The following is a 14034-nucleotide window of genomic DNA, read 5'->3' as shown; positions in this document are numbered from 1 at the left end:
TCAGACAGGGAGGTCATTTACACGGCTGGATGGTCAAGTTCTCCATCTCTCTACACACGTTAAGAGGTGCCCTTCTCAGGATTTCTTTTGGCACCAGTGGGAACAAGAGCTAGTCAGTGGTGAACAGTTTTGAAATTATTGTCTGTAAAGCACAGGTTTGGCTTTGAAAGCTGACTGAAAAGACATCAGAGATTTCACACACCTCACAGTGAGCCCCCTATCAAATGTGATCAGTTAGGCTTTTTTTAAGTTAAAATTAAAAAAAAAAAGTTCAAATACCAATCCTGGAACCAAAACTGGACTCCAAAGTTCATTCTGGGTTTCCTCCTCCTTACATGTAACTCTTACACCTGAGCAGTATATAATATTTCAACTAGTCAAATTAAGTCTAGGCTTACACATCTGCAACCATAGTACCTTGAGACTGTACCCTGGGTAACAACTGTGGAAGGTCTCCCTTCCTAGTTTTTACCAGACACTAGAATTATTTTAATACACAAAGAATAGTCACATAGAAGCATATATTTAGCATTGAGCTTAGCCCACACATATAATTGCTTCACCAAAAGCAAGACATATCATGGACAGAAGGGATTTCCAGAACAGGATCTTATAGTTGTGTTAGCTTTGGAATAAATAGGGGAAAAACTCTCGTTTCTATATGAAAGTCAGTGTAACTTTTGATAACAGAGAGAGTAAAGGTTTGTTTGAACAATAAGTTACTATTTTAACAGTCATTCTTCAAAGCTAAACTGCAGTCTGGGTGAAATTTCCTTCTTTGCAGAAGGTCAGCCCAAGGCTTGTGTTTTACTTTAGATATATTTCATGGCCTTAAGATAGCTTGAAATAGAGTGGAAGGAGAGACTTTCTGCAGACTTCCGTGATGAACTGGAATGTGTTGTCTGCAGAGTTAGAGCACAGATACGGAACGTTAAATATGGTCAGAATACTTTTTATTACAGCCTGATTTAGCCAAACATGTAAACATTTGTTGAATGCATGCACATATATTCAGCTGGAGGCACATGGGTATCATCTAATAATTTGAATTTACCAACACAAAAAGTCATCAGAAATGATAATAAATTATCCACTCTCATAAAATGAGCTTATTCTTAAAGCAATTTCAAACGGTAGTGAAGCTTACCTATTCTTCACTTTGTTTACAAAGAAGCCAGATTTACAACATAAAAATGTTTTGAACTTTGCAAAATTCAGGCCATCTGGCTGCATAGTTCTTCTGCAAGTAGGGTTAAGTCACCATCTGTTAATTTGGTCTTTTTAATTAGAATAATTTTCCCTGTTCCTCCTTTATTTTACTGCACTGCCCAAAGATTATGGTTTGATTATCCTGTTTTCTTTTATCCCTTTCACACCTTCTTCCATATATATTTGGGCCCATTTCTCTCCTTGCCATCCTCACTTGCTGACACTTCTTTTGGCACAGTGAATTTCCAGTTTGGGTTTTGTGTATATGTGCATGTGTATGTGCTTGTGTATGTGTATGTGTATGTGTGCTTGTGTTTATTTTGACTACCTTTGCATACTGTTCTCAATAGAAACACTTTTTGAAGCTCAGTTTCCTATGTACTGTGGATTTTTTGTTTGGATTTACTGTTTGGATTTGATTTGTTCTGACTGGGAGGCAGTCAATTTTTTTATTGCAAAACAAATGTGTTTGAGAACTAGGGTTTGTGGGCTACTTTCTGCTAAATATACACAGAGAAAAAAATTCATGGGCAAAAAATGAGAGAAGTTACAAGAAGAGAAGCTGACAGTGGTAACCTCTGGCAAAAACCCACTACCATCTTTAGCATGGAAGTGTTGTCAGCCAGGAGCAATTATATTAATGGGAAACCATCTTCCATTCACTGATATCAAGAGAAAAACAAGTCTACAGAAGCTGAGGAGCAAATGCAGTGATGTATTTCCACCCTCATAAGCCAGATATCCTGGTAGCAACTACTTCTGTTTTAGTTTACGATTTTAAAGGTAGGGGAAAGGAACCTTCACTAGCTCCCATGAGCTCTCCACATAGATCTATGCTGCAGAACAGACTGGTGTACAGAGAGGCCTGAGCTAGAGAAGACCTTAACCAATAACACTTTCCAAAGACAAGAATTTACGCAGATGCTTTAGAACCCATGCAAACTTTTAGGAGGTTGTAAATGCTAGTTTACATGGGTTTAAAAAGCAACTGAAATAAAAAAATTAACTGAAGAAAAGTCCATTCAGGCCTACCAGATGTGAAAGACATCATCTCTGGTTGAGCCACAAGCTGCTGGAGGCTGGGAGAGTGCTTCGGCACAGTACTGGTGTTCTATTTTGCTTTACTAGAAAAAACAGGACACAGACAGATAAGATACTGGTGTACCTCTGGTCTAAACCATCAGGCCCAATCTTGTTTTTAGAAATCCTTGTTGCCTGCACCATGGTACACAGACTTATCAGCACAACTTAACTGTGTTAGTGCAGTGTAGCTGTTTACAAGTAAAGCCAGTTTAAGCCTCCTTGCTTACGCTAGCTTACCAAGACTGTCTCTGCCTTCTCCTTTGCCATGAAAAGCTGGGTATAGGGTACCGAGATCTCTCTTTGTTGTGTTGACTCTTACTAAAAACCTGTGAAAATCCCAAGTATACTTAGAGCTGCACAAATAAATGTCTATACAGAGGTTTAGCAGGAAATGCTACATCTAATAGGAACACGGACAACGCAGAGATCTGTAAGCTTCAATCAATCCTTTAAGTCACCTGGACATTTACACAATGGCATTATGAGAATGACTAAGCTGTAGGTTAGTACAAGTCACAAATTTCTAGCCAGTTTGAGCTGTCACCTTAGCAAACACTGTTTACCACAGATCCTGCTTATAGGGTGAAGATCTTCTCTGTTCAGCAGGTCTATAAAACATACACAGCACTGAAGCTTCCTTTAGGCTCTCAATATGTATTGAAATGACTATCTTGAGTTTGGGCTGACAGCTGGAGAGTTTCATCCACGGGGATGTCATTTATGCCCACAAAGCAGCTGTTCTGGGCACAGACCTTTCCTCTCAGGTACATATGGCCAATGTAAAGCACCCAGCTGCTATTCTTTGCACACTGGGAGCCCCAAAGGGCACTCTTCATGGCTCGCAAGGGGGCCATGAGCCACTGGCCTGTCCCTGAACAGCAAATTTTGTTCATTTAACTAGAAAGAAAATCTCCACAGTGACACAAGCTGCAAGAGCGATCTAAACTGTCATGTCTCTTCATTGCAAGGAAGAGATGGGCTGGACCCTTTTCTTTGTAATCCTAACAGAGCTTGAATGCGGGTCTTTTAATTCTATTTTCAACAGCTGCTCCTAGCCATAAAATAATACAAAGGGAATTCCTTAATCCTACTTACTCCCTACCCATTGTGGAAGACACATCCAAGATTCAGACTTCTCAGCTGAAGCAACTTTCTGCTAAATAAATTTGTATTACATCTCACTTCAGTGTTAAAGGGTTCTCTAGCACATTACCTAAAATCAACTCATCACAGAAAATACTTTAACCTATTGACCTAATATTCCCAGTGCAAACATTTAGATGAATTTGGACAAACCTTTTACAGCTGAGCTTCTAACTTTTGGCTTACATTTGTTGTACATCCTGCTGGGCTGATAGGTACAAGCAAGAACAAGGAGCTACTCTCCTTACCTTACATGAAAAGAAAGGCACAACTACTACTGAAATAGGGATATTTTTCCCACAGACTGCACAATCCACTGCAGTTCTGAAGTTACCATCCCAGGAACCTAAAGACGTAGAGACCAAAACTTTCTTTGGTGTATTGCTCTGGAATAAGCAGGGAAGTTTCATTTTCTGAGTCTCTTCAATCCCTCAATGCTAATAAAAATGAATACCCACCATTTTCAGGCTAAACTTTTTGGAGACATCCAGACTTGTTTGTTGAAAGAAAAGGATGGATTCAGCTCTTGAGAACAGGGAACTCCTTGAACTTTTGTCTAAAGAAGGAATATTCTCTTTGAAGTCACATGGTGATGCCTGTGTGTTGCTATTGCTGCAGTCATTAGGTTTCTGCTGCATTTTTCCTTATTAAGAGAACTTGGAAAATAGCTTTCTGAAGTTTCTAACTGTACAGGTCAAACTTCCTCTCTGAATATAATTCCTGAACCTGATGCAAAGCTACAATCCCTTTGTGCAAGTTCCCATGCTGTGATGCACATCTGCACACAGATGCAAGGGAATGGCATGTGCATTTTCCCTTCCTGAAAGTATTTCCCCCAAAATGTAGTAAGCAAATATGACAAAGAAGTTTGCTTAGGAAGCAGATTGTAATTACATTTCAAAGGCAACCGCTGACTGGCAACAGGAGTGATAAGAAAATAGATTTCAACTAGTGCAAGCCAAGGTTTTGTACTAATGTGAGAATTACAGGCAAAAAACAACATAAAGAACAATGCATTAAATTACATGATATCATCTTTGTTTTAGGATACAAAACAATTACCTAGCCTTACAAAGAATTAATCAGGATCTGGAAGATAAACTTTACAGGATGGTAAGTTATCATAACTGAACTTTTTTATTTTAATATTAAATGTGTTTTTGTAGTTCCTGAGTTCTAGGACAAACAGATATGTAGCTGGCATGAAAAACTCATGCTCCAAACACAGTATGATGTTATGAATATCATGATCTAGAGCCCAAACTGTGTATGAGGGCATAGTTCCATTAATTTCATTGGAGATTGAGTTGGCTGATGATCTGGCTGAATAATCCTATCTTTAAAATAATTCTGCTTAATTTAGTTAATAACTTCATGGGTTCTAAATATTTATATTTTCATTAAGTAACAAATTCAAATAAGGCAATCCAAGATTTTCTCATACTTCTTAGATACTTTCTCTTAGCTTTTATTAAGTGATTTAATAGAGCTTGGATAGTCTGACTTTTCATATGCTGTCATAACTATCAATCTCAGTGTGTTAATTTCTGATCTGCATGAGTCTGTAACTGCAATGTCAATGTCACAGACCAATTAATAACTGGGCAAGGAAATCACTGCACCATTTATGGACTCCACATCGAGGCATGTTATTACAAGACCCAGCAACACCTGGTTTGTAGATGTTAAAAAGAAATGGCAGTCTTTAATGTCCTGGCTTATCATTAATGCTGCTTTAACATCATATCCACTCTTAGGAGAAACTTTACAGAGAAATATAGGTGTAGTGTCTAAAGAAGAGGAAAGAATAACAGTTGTGAACTTCCAAAGATCTTCGGGTCATGAGCACATCCTGAGATGTTTCTTCCTCACTTGGATCAGTTCAATCATTCATTCCCTACTCTTTTTCCTACCCAGCCCATACCTGGCTTGTCCATAGCAAGTGCAGTGCACAAACATAGATACACAGTTTATGAGTACAGACATAGTCTTGACATATACCTTTGACAATGCTAGGATAAGTCTATGTTTTACAGAAAGTCTAGTATGTAACATTTGCGTGGATGGGCAGCTTGGAGTGAGGGGAACAGATTACTGGGCTTTGAGAGTAAATGTAGAATATGGCAATATACTGGAGAGGCATCAGCCTTTACTAAGAAACTGGAAAAAAAAAATTAAATGTCATCATTCTTATCTCGGGAGTCTATTTAAATAACTCACAATGAATAAAGTACTGATGCTTTTGCAACCAGCTAGCACTAGGGCAAAGTTACAACTGGGTTATAGCTAATGTTTGTTTTTAAATATACATATAAACATTATAGAAGCATAAATAACATTTGATCTCATTCTTTTTTTCTCCACTCTTCCTTTGTTAAACTTTTTTCCTTTTACCCAAATCACTTTGAGATTTTATCTTCATCTGTTTGAAGATGGCCTAATATTTATCACGTGTGCTACAAAAGTAGAATAAATTAGAGGCATTCTGGATGGTAAATGAAATAAAAAGATTAGAAACATAGAAAGAGGGACTCCATAAATCTGTGCTTTTTATCAGGTGTTTCATATCAAAGCAAAGATTTTTTAAAGTGATGTTTCAGCACCCACTTAAAACCCCGAGCAAAGATTTCAGGGCACAGCGCAGAAAGAAGAAAGATGGGTTCTACAGAGCACTGTACCTTTCTTTATGCCACTAACATGACAGTCATTGAAAGTAGCTTCAGAGGCTTGAAGACAATCAATCAGCCAGGCTCTATACACCATTTAATTCCGGAGTGTTTTGCCTTCTGAAACACTGAAAATGAAGATGCAAAACAAAATCGAAATAAAGTCAGATGGAAACTATATAAAAAAAAACAAAAAGATGGGGAAAATAGTGCCATATTTGGTTTGGATAAGCCAAATCATTTGATTTTCAGGACACTCTAAAAACCCTCAATACTTCAGAGAAAGTTGGATTAAATAACAGCTGGTCTGGTTAATCAACAGCTTATGGTGGTCTAGGCTCTTGGATAACTTTCTCTCCCTTTCCAGCTTAGGGGGAGCAGCTGTGTTTATTATTTTTGCCTGATTTAGTCAGCTTGTCATTTCAAAGTCAAAAGTCTTTATTTTCTCCACCTTTCTCCCTCTCTCTCCCCTACCTCATCTCTCCATATGCACATACCTATATATGTATGTATATATATAAATATATATGTACACATACATATAAACACACAGGATCTTACACAAGTTTTGACCATTTAGTGTACCCAGACAGAACAATTGGGGAAAAGAACAGGCAGCACTGGAGATACTTCTCAAGTCCCCGTTTTATAAAAGCTTGTGTGCAGGCAGCTACTGCAGTAAAGACGGGCTTAGGGAAGGGGCTTTGCTCAGTGTCACTGGGAAAGAGGGGAACTGGGAGAGAGGGAGGATGGCCTTCCCTCTTGTGCACAGAACTGGAGACAGCCCCTCAGATTTCTCCTGCAGGCCACCCGGGATGCTCCCAGGAGTCCCCTTCTTCCCTGCTTTTGCAGGTTAACCATAACTCACTCTCTCCAGTGACTGACCCAGGCACTTCACAACTAATCTGGGACTCCCCACAACCTCCCCTTTTTTGGGAGGGTTTTTCAAGAATGTTAGAACCTGTTGTGCCTGCTGTTGGTATAAGGGATGTAAAAAAATAATCATTAATTCATCAACAGTCACAGAAAAGATAGAGTGCTTACCTATAAAATATTTAAAAATATTTGAAAGCACACTTCTGATCACAGCAAATGATGTCCAACTGAAATCTCTGTCGCTTTAGAACTCTAAATACAAATATAAATCATAGTGTCTGTGTTGGCTAAGGGCTGAAATATGCTATCCTGAAATCAGTGGAGAGTTTCCCATATTAAGCTGGGAAAGACTAAACACGTGACACTGTAGAGGGAAATGTGGGACAATTAAAATTCTGCTGTCACTATTCAGATCAGCTCCTGTTCTTACCACAGTCAATGTCTTTAACTGGAGAAGATTTGTTTGGTCCTGTAAGCCCTGGTGAGGCAGGGGAACAAACAAACTGTAAATAATTAAGCTTAATAATTCTTCTTTCCATTAGTACGTGGGAAAAGAACAAGCTGCGTCCTTAAATTTTGGACTGTGATTATGTCAATTAAAGAACTTTTCTTTTCTCATCTAGTTCCAGTTGTTACCAGTGTTAATCAGTTTCCCTGACATTGACCTGAGTTTGCTGAGGATACTCTGCCTTGGTCTTGCTGTTCATGAGCAGCAGTTACAAGTAGATTATGCAGGTCATCCCAAACACATGCTAAGAAATCCTTCATACCATCTCAAGCCAACTGTATGCTGCATATGATCCTCACTGGAATTAAACAATGTGTTGTAAAATGTTTCTGCAGTTTTAAGGCTTTCTATTGCAGTTAGTTGTGTAATTTTACCTTTAAAGCCAGAAGCCAGATTTTTAATGGTAGCTACATTTAGGAACAACTCATAGACACCTAATAATAGCTGCTTAATAAACCTAAGTGATAATGAAAATTGTGCCCGTTCTTCCTCCCCCATCTGCATTTTGAATGTTCTTGAACATCTGATCTTACAAATCCATCTGCAAAAAGCTCATGAGACCATATTCTCCAAGAAGACATTAAAATATCTCTTCTGTAAGTAGAATGAAACAGTTTGACAGACAGACTCCTCAGTGGTGTAAGTTCACTTCTAATGCAAAGGCCTTCAAGAGGCCAGAATTTAAACCACCACTTGCTTTGTAGCACATACTGTCTGCATTTGATACAAAAATACACAAACAGCATAGAGGTGGATAAGGAAGGTGACAGTCCTCTGGTAAGGAACAGAGGCATCTGATGACATGGGAAACTAGTAGTTAAATCAGTGCACTTGATTAGTAAACCTGTACTCCCACATACCACTTGGTCTGCTGATCCACCTCCCTCAAGGCTGCTGCTAAACCAAAACCTGAGGTTCTTCAAAGTGTCATCCCTGGGTTCTTTTATTTTACATTTTGTTACTGTTTTTAAATAAGAAAATTACTTTCTTCTCTCTCAGCACTGATTCAAGACCCAGCAGCGTAGGCAATGCTGAATGTTGTCAGATGTCAGGGTTGAGGCTGGTACCTCTGCTGCTTAAGACCTGCTGGACACCAGCTCTGCCAGCCCTTCCAGGCACCCTGGCACAGCTCCCAAACAGAGATGGTTGGGTTCCTCCTGCGCAAAGCCAGCATAATTCCTCTGTATAAAGTGTATCATTCATTTTATCATCTGTCAAGATGAAAACCATTACAGCACCTTAATTCCTGATTTTTCATTTACTTTAAGGCAGGCTTGGGGGTGTAACTCAGCCATAAAGTTGGAAAAAAATATTATATAAACCATCAGTTAAAGGGAGATTTGTGTTAAGGATTATCAAGTTTGAAATGCTATACTATCTGACCACTCCACTGACTTTTATCCTGTTTCTTCCTCCACCTATGAGCTAGAGGAGGACTAAGACGTACAGCAAATACTTTATGGCATTAACAGTTGATTTATCCAACTCTTGAATGTCTGGAGCTTTCCAGGCTGATGGCCATAATACATACCTAAGCATCTCCAGCTGGGGAAATCCAAAGATCAATTAAATATGAGCCGAGCAATGTTCAGCAGAGCTCTAAGTATGAGACCTTGTGTTATAGGAATGTCATTACAAAGGAAGAAACTTGCTGGTGTCCAGGCCAGGAAGACAAAGAATATGGAAAGAGGTGAGAAATTTGATGAATAACATCATTAAAAAGCATTAAAAGCATCTAACTACCAGAATGAAGCTAGCATTTTGGATTCGGAATCTAAACCAGAGACTAGACTCTGCCTGACTCTCCCATGACAGCACCAGTTACCCTCTAATATGATTTAAATTATAAGAGAAAGATGAAAGCAATGAAGAAAGGTCAAACTATTTCTGATTTACACCTAAGGAATGAAGAAGCCCAGCATGTTTTAGTCCCTGCATGGAGGAGGACGACTTTGACAGTGACTTTGAACAGTCAGAGTGATGTAAAACACATCTTTTTCATTTTCTTCCCTTTAACGAAGAACAACTTGCTTTTTTTCCCCCTACTGTATGTCCTACGAAAATGAAATAGAGGTGACCTAAATATACGTAAAAGGATTTGCATCCCAAAGACAAGAAAAGTTTAGAGTCAGCTCAACCTGACAGGCTCATTTGCTCACATTCAGTGAAGACAGCTGTGAATTTCAAGAGAAATTTATACTTGGTTAGTTAAGGCAGACTCCAGAGGTCTGTGCTTTGTGGACTAAGACAACTGCATCAAAACATTTCTAAGGAAGGAAATGACCGTAAATGCTACAGAAACAAGTCATTTTTAAAAATAGCATTTGAAAAAAATCTCATTTCTAAGAGACTTTTAGACTTTGTCTTTTCATTCTTACAGCCATTTTGTGCTAAAGACCTCCTCCATCTTTCATTAATTCTTTTTGCACTCATTTCTGAGTTAAAAAATATTGCCAAATGGGCAATAGGACCAGACTTTTAAACCACACACATTAGCACCAGTAGAAACTACACGGGCTCAAACTGAATAGATCCGTCAGTTTTGTGAACAAATAAATTAATCCTCCTGTGTAACTTGGGAGCATGACTCCAACTTGCACGAGCACAAAAGTGCACAGAGGCTTTCAGATATCTTCAGTCCTTCTTCTCTCTATGAATAGACATTCATTTCCCATTGTTATCCCATTGTTATGCAGCTGGCAGATCAATCCTACCTGAGCAATTCATAATGCAGTCCTGCCTGTTCCTAATTGCTGTAGATGAACATGACATCACAAGATACTGTTCTGGAAACCTTTTCTTTCCTCTAAAGCCATGGAGCTATTCTTCTTCTCTGTCTCCCTCTCTTAGTAGGAAGTCTTCCCAAATACCAGAAGCCTAAGGAAGTACAGTGGCTGTTTGGTAATTCAAAGTTGTAAAGTAACAATGGAAACTTCTTACTTCTGATATCCTCTTTGTTGCATGATTACAGAACTCCTTTGCTTCTCAGGACGTGGCTTATCTTGGCCACCATTTTCACCTTGTGATCACTCTTTCCCTGGTTAATGATAGTCGCATGTGGTTTAAGTTCTCTCTGCCCACAGGAAAAATGATTAGGAGGTTCCAAAATGCATGGCATTCAGAATCATGCATTTGTTATACCTGAGCTTTTCAATCATTTTCTGCATCCTGATTTCCCTGGTTTGGTCTCAGTCTGTCAGGACACCCCCAGGGCTACTGTCCTGGCCAGCTGGGAACAGAAGAAGCTGTTGTTTTCAAAGTAGCTGAAAAAGCAGAATAGAAACATTTCTGGAACATGGGTGCCTTTGACCTGTATCTTTCTTGTGTCTTGGCCTTTTGTGATTATCTGCCAATTCACCACAAGACAAGGGAAAGAGATACTAAGCAAGATTAAGACTGAAAAGGTATTGTGTTGCAGGCAAACAGGTATCATCTTCTGTGAATGTGTAAAACAAGGCACAGAAGAGTGAAGCATCTTGGCCAAGGTCATCAGGAAGCAAGGGGCAAATTTCCAAATGTCCCATGTCACTCTCATCTTCTTTATCCCAATCCAGTATCTACAAGCAGGATCAAAGGACATCCTAGGTTCTCTTAGATCTAATTTTAGCTGTCAGTTACTTATCTCATTTTTGAAAAATAAATGCAAAATGCAAAAGACAGGATTTGTCTGAATTAAGACAAAAAAAAAAACCAAAAAACCCCAGGCATACACAAGCAAAGTATCAGTCCAGGTCCCTATAAGTAGTTTCTGTCATCCATTTCTATAAACTATTTTATTTCTAAATAAAGAAAATTCTCTTTTGGAAATAGTACAGCAGCTACAGGACTCAAAGCCATGTCATTTTAATTATACAGGAGGGAATGTAGAATTAATTGAGATAAGAAGACAATGACTTATGTGGGGAGAAGAGAAAAAGAGGAAGGGGAAAGACTGGTTTGTATATTGTCTTGTTCTAATTGGATCATTTATGCTTACAGAGCAGCACCTGGAGTATGCAGAATCATAAACCTTATAAAATCTTCCATCAATTTTATTATTACACACAGCCTGTACCTCTAGCAGCATCCTCTTTGCTCACTATAGATGGATTCTTTTTTTACTTTTTTTACAGAAACAAACATTTCTCCTTTCAATCTACTGTCATCAACACAACCTCAGAAGATACTATTACACTGACTTCAGGGAATTACTGTGAATCAACAACATCTCTTGTCCCTCCAACTAAAATGTATTTAGCATTTAATTATCCAGCATGTCTCTACACTAGCAAGGCATGCCACTGATGTGAAATGTGGGGGGGAAGATGATAGATACGCAGACAGGCTAAAAGCACATTTTGTCAGCTTCATCTAAATTGCTAGCAGAATGAGCATGGAGTGGGAAGCTGACTAGCTAGCTTAAAAAGACTCTTAAAAATAAGCTGATAGTTAAGATATCTTTTTTCAAGCACAGTAACAATGCTGGGAGACCAAAGATGGGGGTGGCAAGTAAAACTCCACTTCTGGCTTCCAAAAAGGTGAACCCACTAACAGCAGTTAGGCGATGAACTGAATATGTTCAATTATAAACAGACCACAGTTGGCCCTGAAAGCTGCTCATTCTCTAAAGAACTGGTCCTGAGTCAGCAAGACCAAACAGTTATAAACACAGAAGAAAATTTTTGCCATAGAGGGCCTGGAGTAAAGTTCTCACTATGTGAAAAAGTTACAGGGAGATATGCTAGGATTACATGGAGATACATCAGGGTATGGACTTGCCACTCATAACTTCTCTGTGTAACCACTTGTGTATAGACTATCAGCTTGCAGAGTAATTGCAAAGTTGTAAAGTAACAATGGAAATTTCTTACTTCTGATGTCCTCTCATATGCATGATTTCCACCTAGAGGACACCTAATGCATGCTTAGGGGAGCAACAGGCATGCAGTGATACCCTTTTCAGCCCTATTTTACATTGAAGAGCAGATCTAAGAAGAACCCAGGCCAGGAATGGCAGAACCCTTCCCAGCCTAGGGCCAGATTTATTTCAGCTAATTGAATTTAGGTAAACAAGATGTCCCTGTTCATACCTTTTGTTTGATGCTCAGGTTTTTGTTCCAAATGACCTGGATAAGAGGCGACAGGTGCTTTTACCCAGAGCTCATGTAAGACATAGGGTGTTATTTGAAATGAAAACTTCAGGAATATTTCCAGATGACGTTGTGAATTGGAGACCTGTAGCAGGAGGCGCAGATGTAAGCAGTTCTGATTATAATGTCCTTTTACTTGATGAATGCAGAGTAGGTTGGCCTGATTTCAGATAAGAAGCAAACCGCACTGCTGTCAGTGATAAGTGGTGTGAACTGACTTACCCTGCTCTGAACGGCAGTATTTCCATTGACCTCAATCAATGCATGCTTACGCCCGTGGGCAAAACATCCAAGACTAACACTGGTACTTTTTTGTATAGTGAAGACAAATAATCATCCTGCATAAATTTTGCAAATCATTTGCAATGAAAATCATGCCTTTGCTTCACAAGCAGCATGTTGACAGCACTTCTCTAACCACATTTCTTTCTGTGATACGTTATTAATTATACACCAATGTTGGATTTTTTTACTGCTATGGAATTAAGTTTCAAGCCTGTGACATAGGGTAGTCAAGGAAACCAATCTTTATAAGACCTTTCCCAGTACAAGGTTGAATATGATATTAAGAGGAAATCATTCTTCAAGTGAAATATCGTAGAGCATGAGATCAAAATCCTCAGACAAATCACTATAGCCCCAGAATGTTATCTTTAATAACGTTATACTGTTCAGATATCAAGAAGAGAAATCAGACTCTGCTACGGGTCATTTTTTAATCAGCAAACAGTCTTGTTTATTAAAAAGGATAAATTCTGTAATTTAACTCTAATGGACAAATTAGATCAGGTCAGTAATTTAGACTTGAGCCATTATGTCATTTATTAGATAAAAAGATGCTGCTTATTTCCATAGCTCTGCTTTGCAGAATAAATGTCTTTAAGTGGACACAGAATTAAACAGAAGGACACAGAAGATGCACAGATAGTGCATCATTACATCCAGTTCCTCTTACTAATAATAAAAAGAAGAAAATGCCAACCTGGAATATCCTACTACAAATTCCATCCCTGTATTTTTCTTTTATCTAAAGGTCCATAACAATCAGAAAAAAAGAGTTAAAACAGCAATCCTCCATATGCCTAAACTTTACTGTCCTCTTGCAAGTCTTAGTATAATCCACTTTGCCATGCTACTTCTGTTTCAGCTGACAGATAAAGCCCTTTTCTGACAAATTCCTTTCTCACTTTGTCTTTTCCTCTGTATGTCTTCCTGAAATTCATCCCATACTCTAAATAATTTTTGGATCCTCATTCAAGCCAGATGTTTTAATACTTTACATCTCAGAATTGCTTTGGTCTTAGACTTGCATCCTAGAAACAGCTAAGTTGATATGCAAGCACATCATCCTGTCCCCATAAACTATCTCCTCATTCTTCTCCTCTGTGATTTTTAGCTATATTTTGGCTTTGTTTTCTGT

General features: G+C 38.6%; 1 protein-coding gene and 1 long non-coding RNA gene across 2 annotated transcripts in view; one reads left to right on the top strand and one right to left on the bottom strand.

Moving 5' to 3' along the window:
• The window catches only part of LOC136991762 (uncharacterized), an 85149-nt gene that overhangs the window by 11859 nt on the left and 59256 nt on the right, over positions 1-14034 (bottom strand). The window lies entirely within an intron of this gene.
• The window catches only part of BEGAIN (brain enriched guanylate kinase associated), a 151399-nt gene that overhangs the window by 92084 nt on the left and 45281 nt on the right, over positions 1-14034 (top strand). The window contains exon 6 of the mRNA XM_067294973.1: positions 4482-4548. Within this exon, the coding sequence (XP_067151074.1) occupies positions 4482-4548 (67 nt within the window). The remainder of the gene's footprint in view (positions 1-4481; positions 4549-14034) is intronic.

This window comes from Apteryx mantelli, chromosome 4 (genome assembly GCF_036417845.1).
Source record: "Apteryx mantelli isolate bAptMan1 chromosome 4, bAptMan1.hap1, whole genome shotgun sequence".
NCBI classification, from domain to species: Eukaryota; Metazoa; Chordata; class Aves; order Apterygiformes; family Apterygidae; genus Apteryx; species Apteryx mantelli.
Note: the sequence above shows the minus strand (reverse complement) of the source record. Positions and strands in the feature narration are given on the sequence as shown.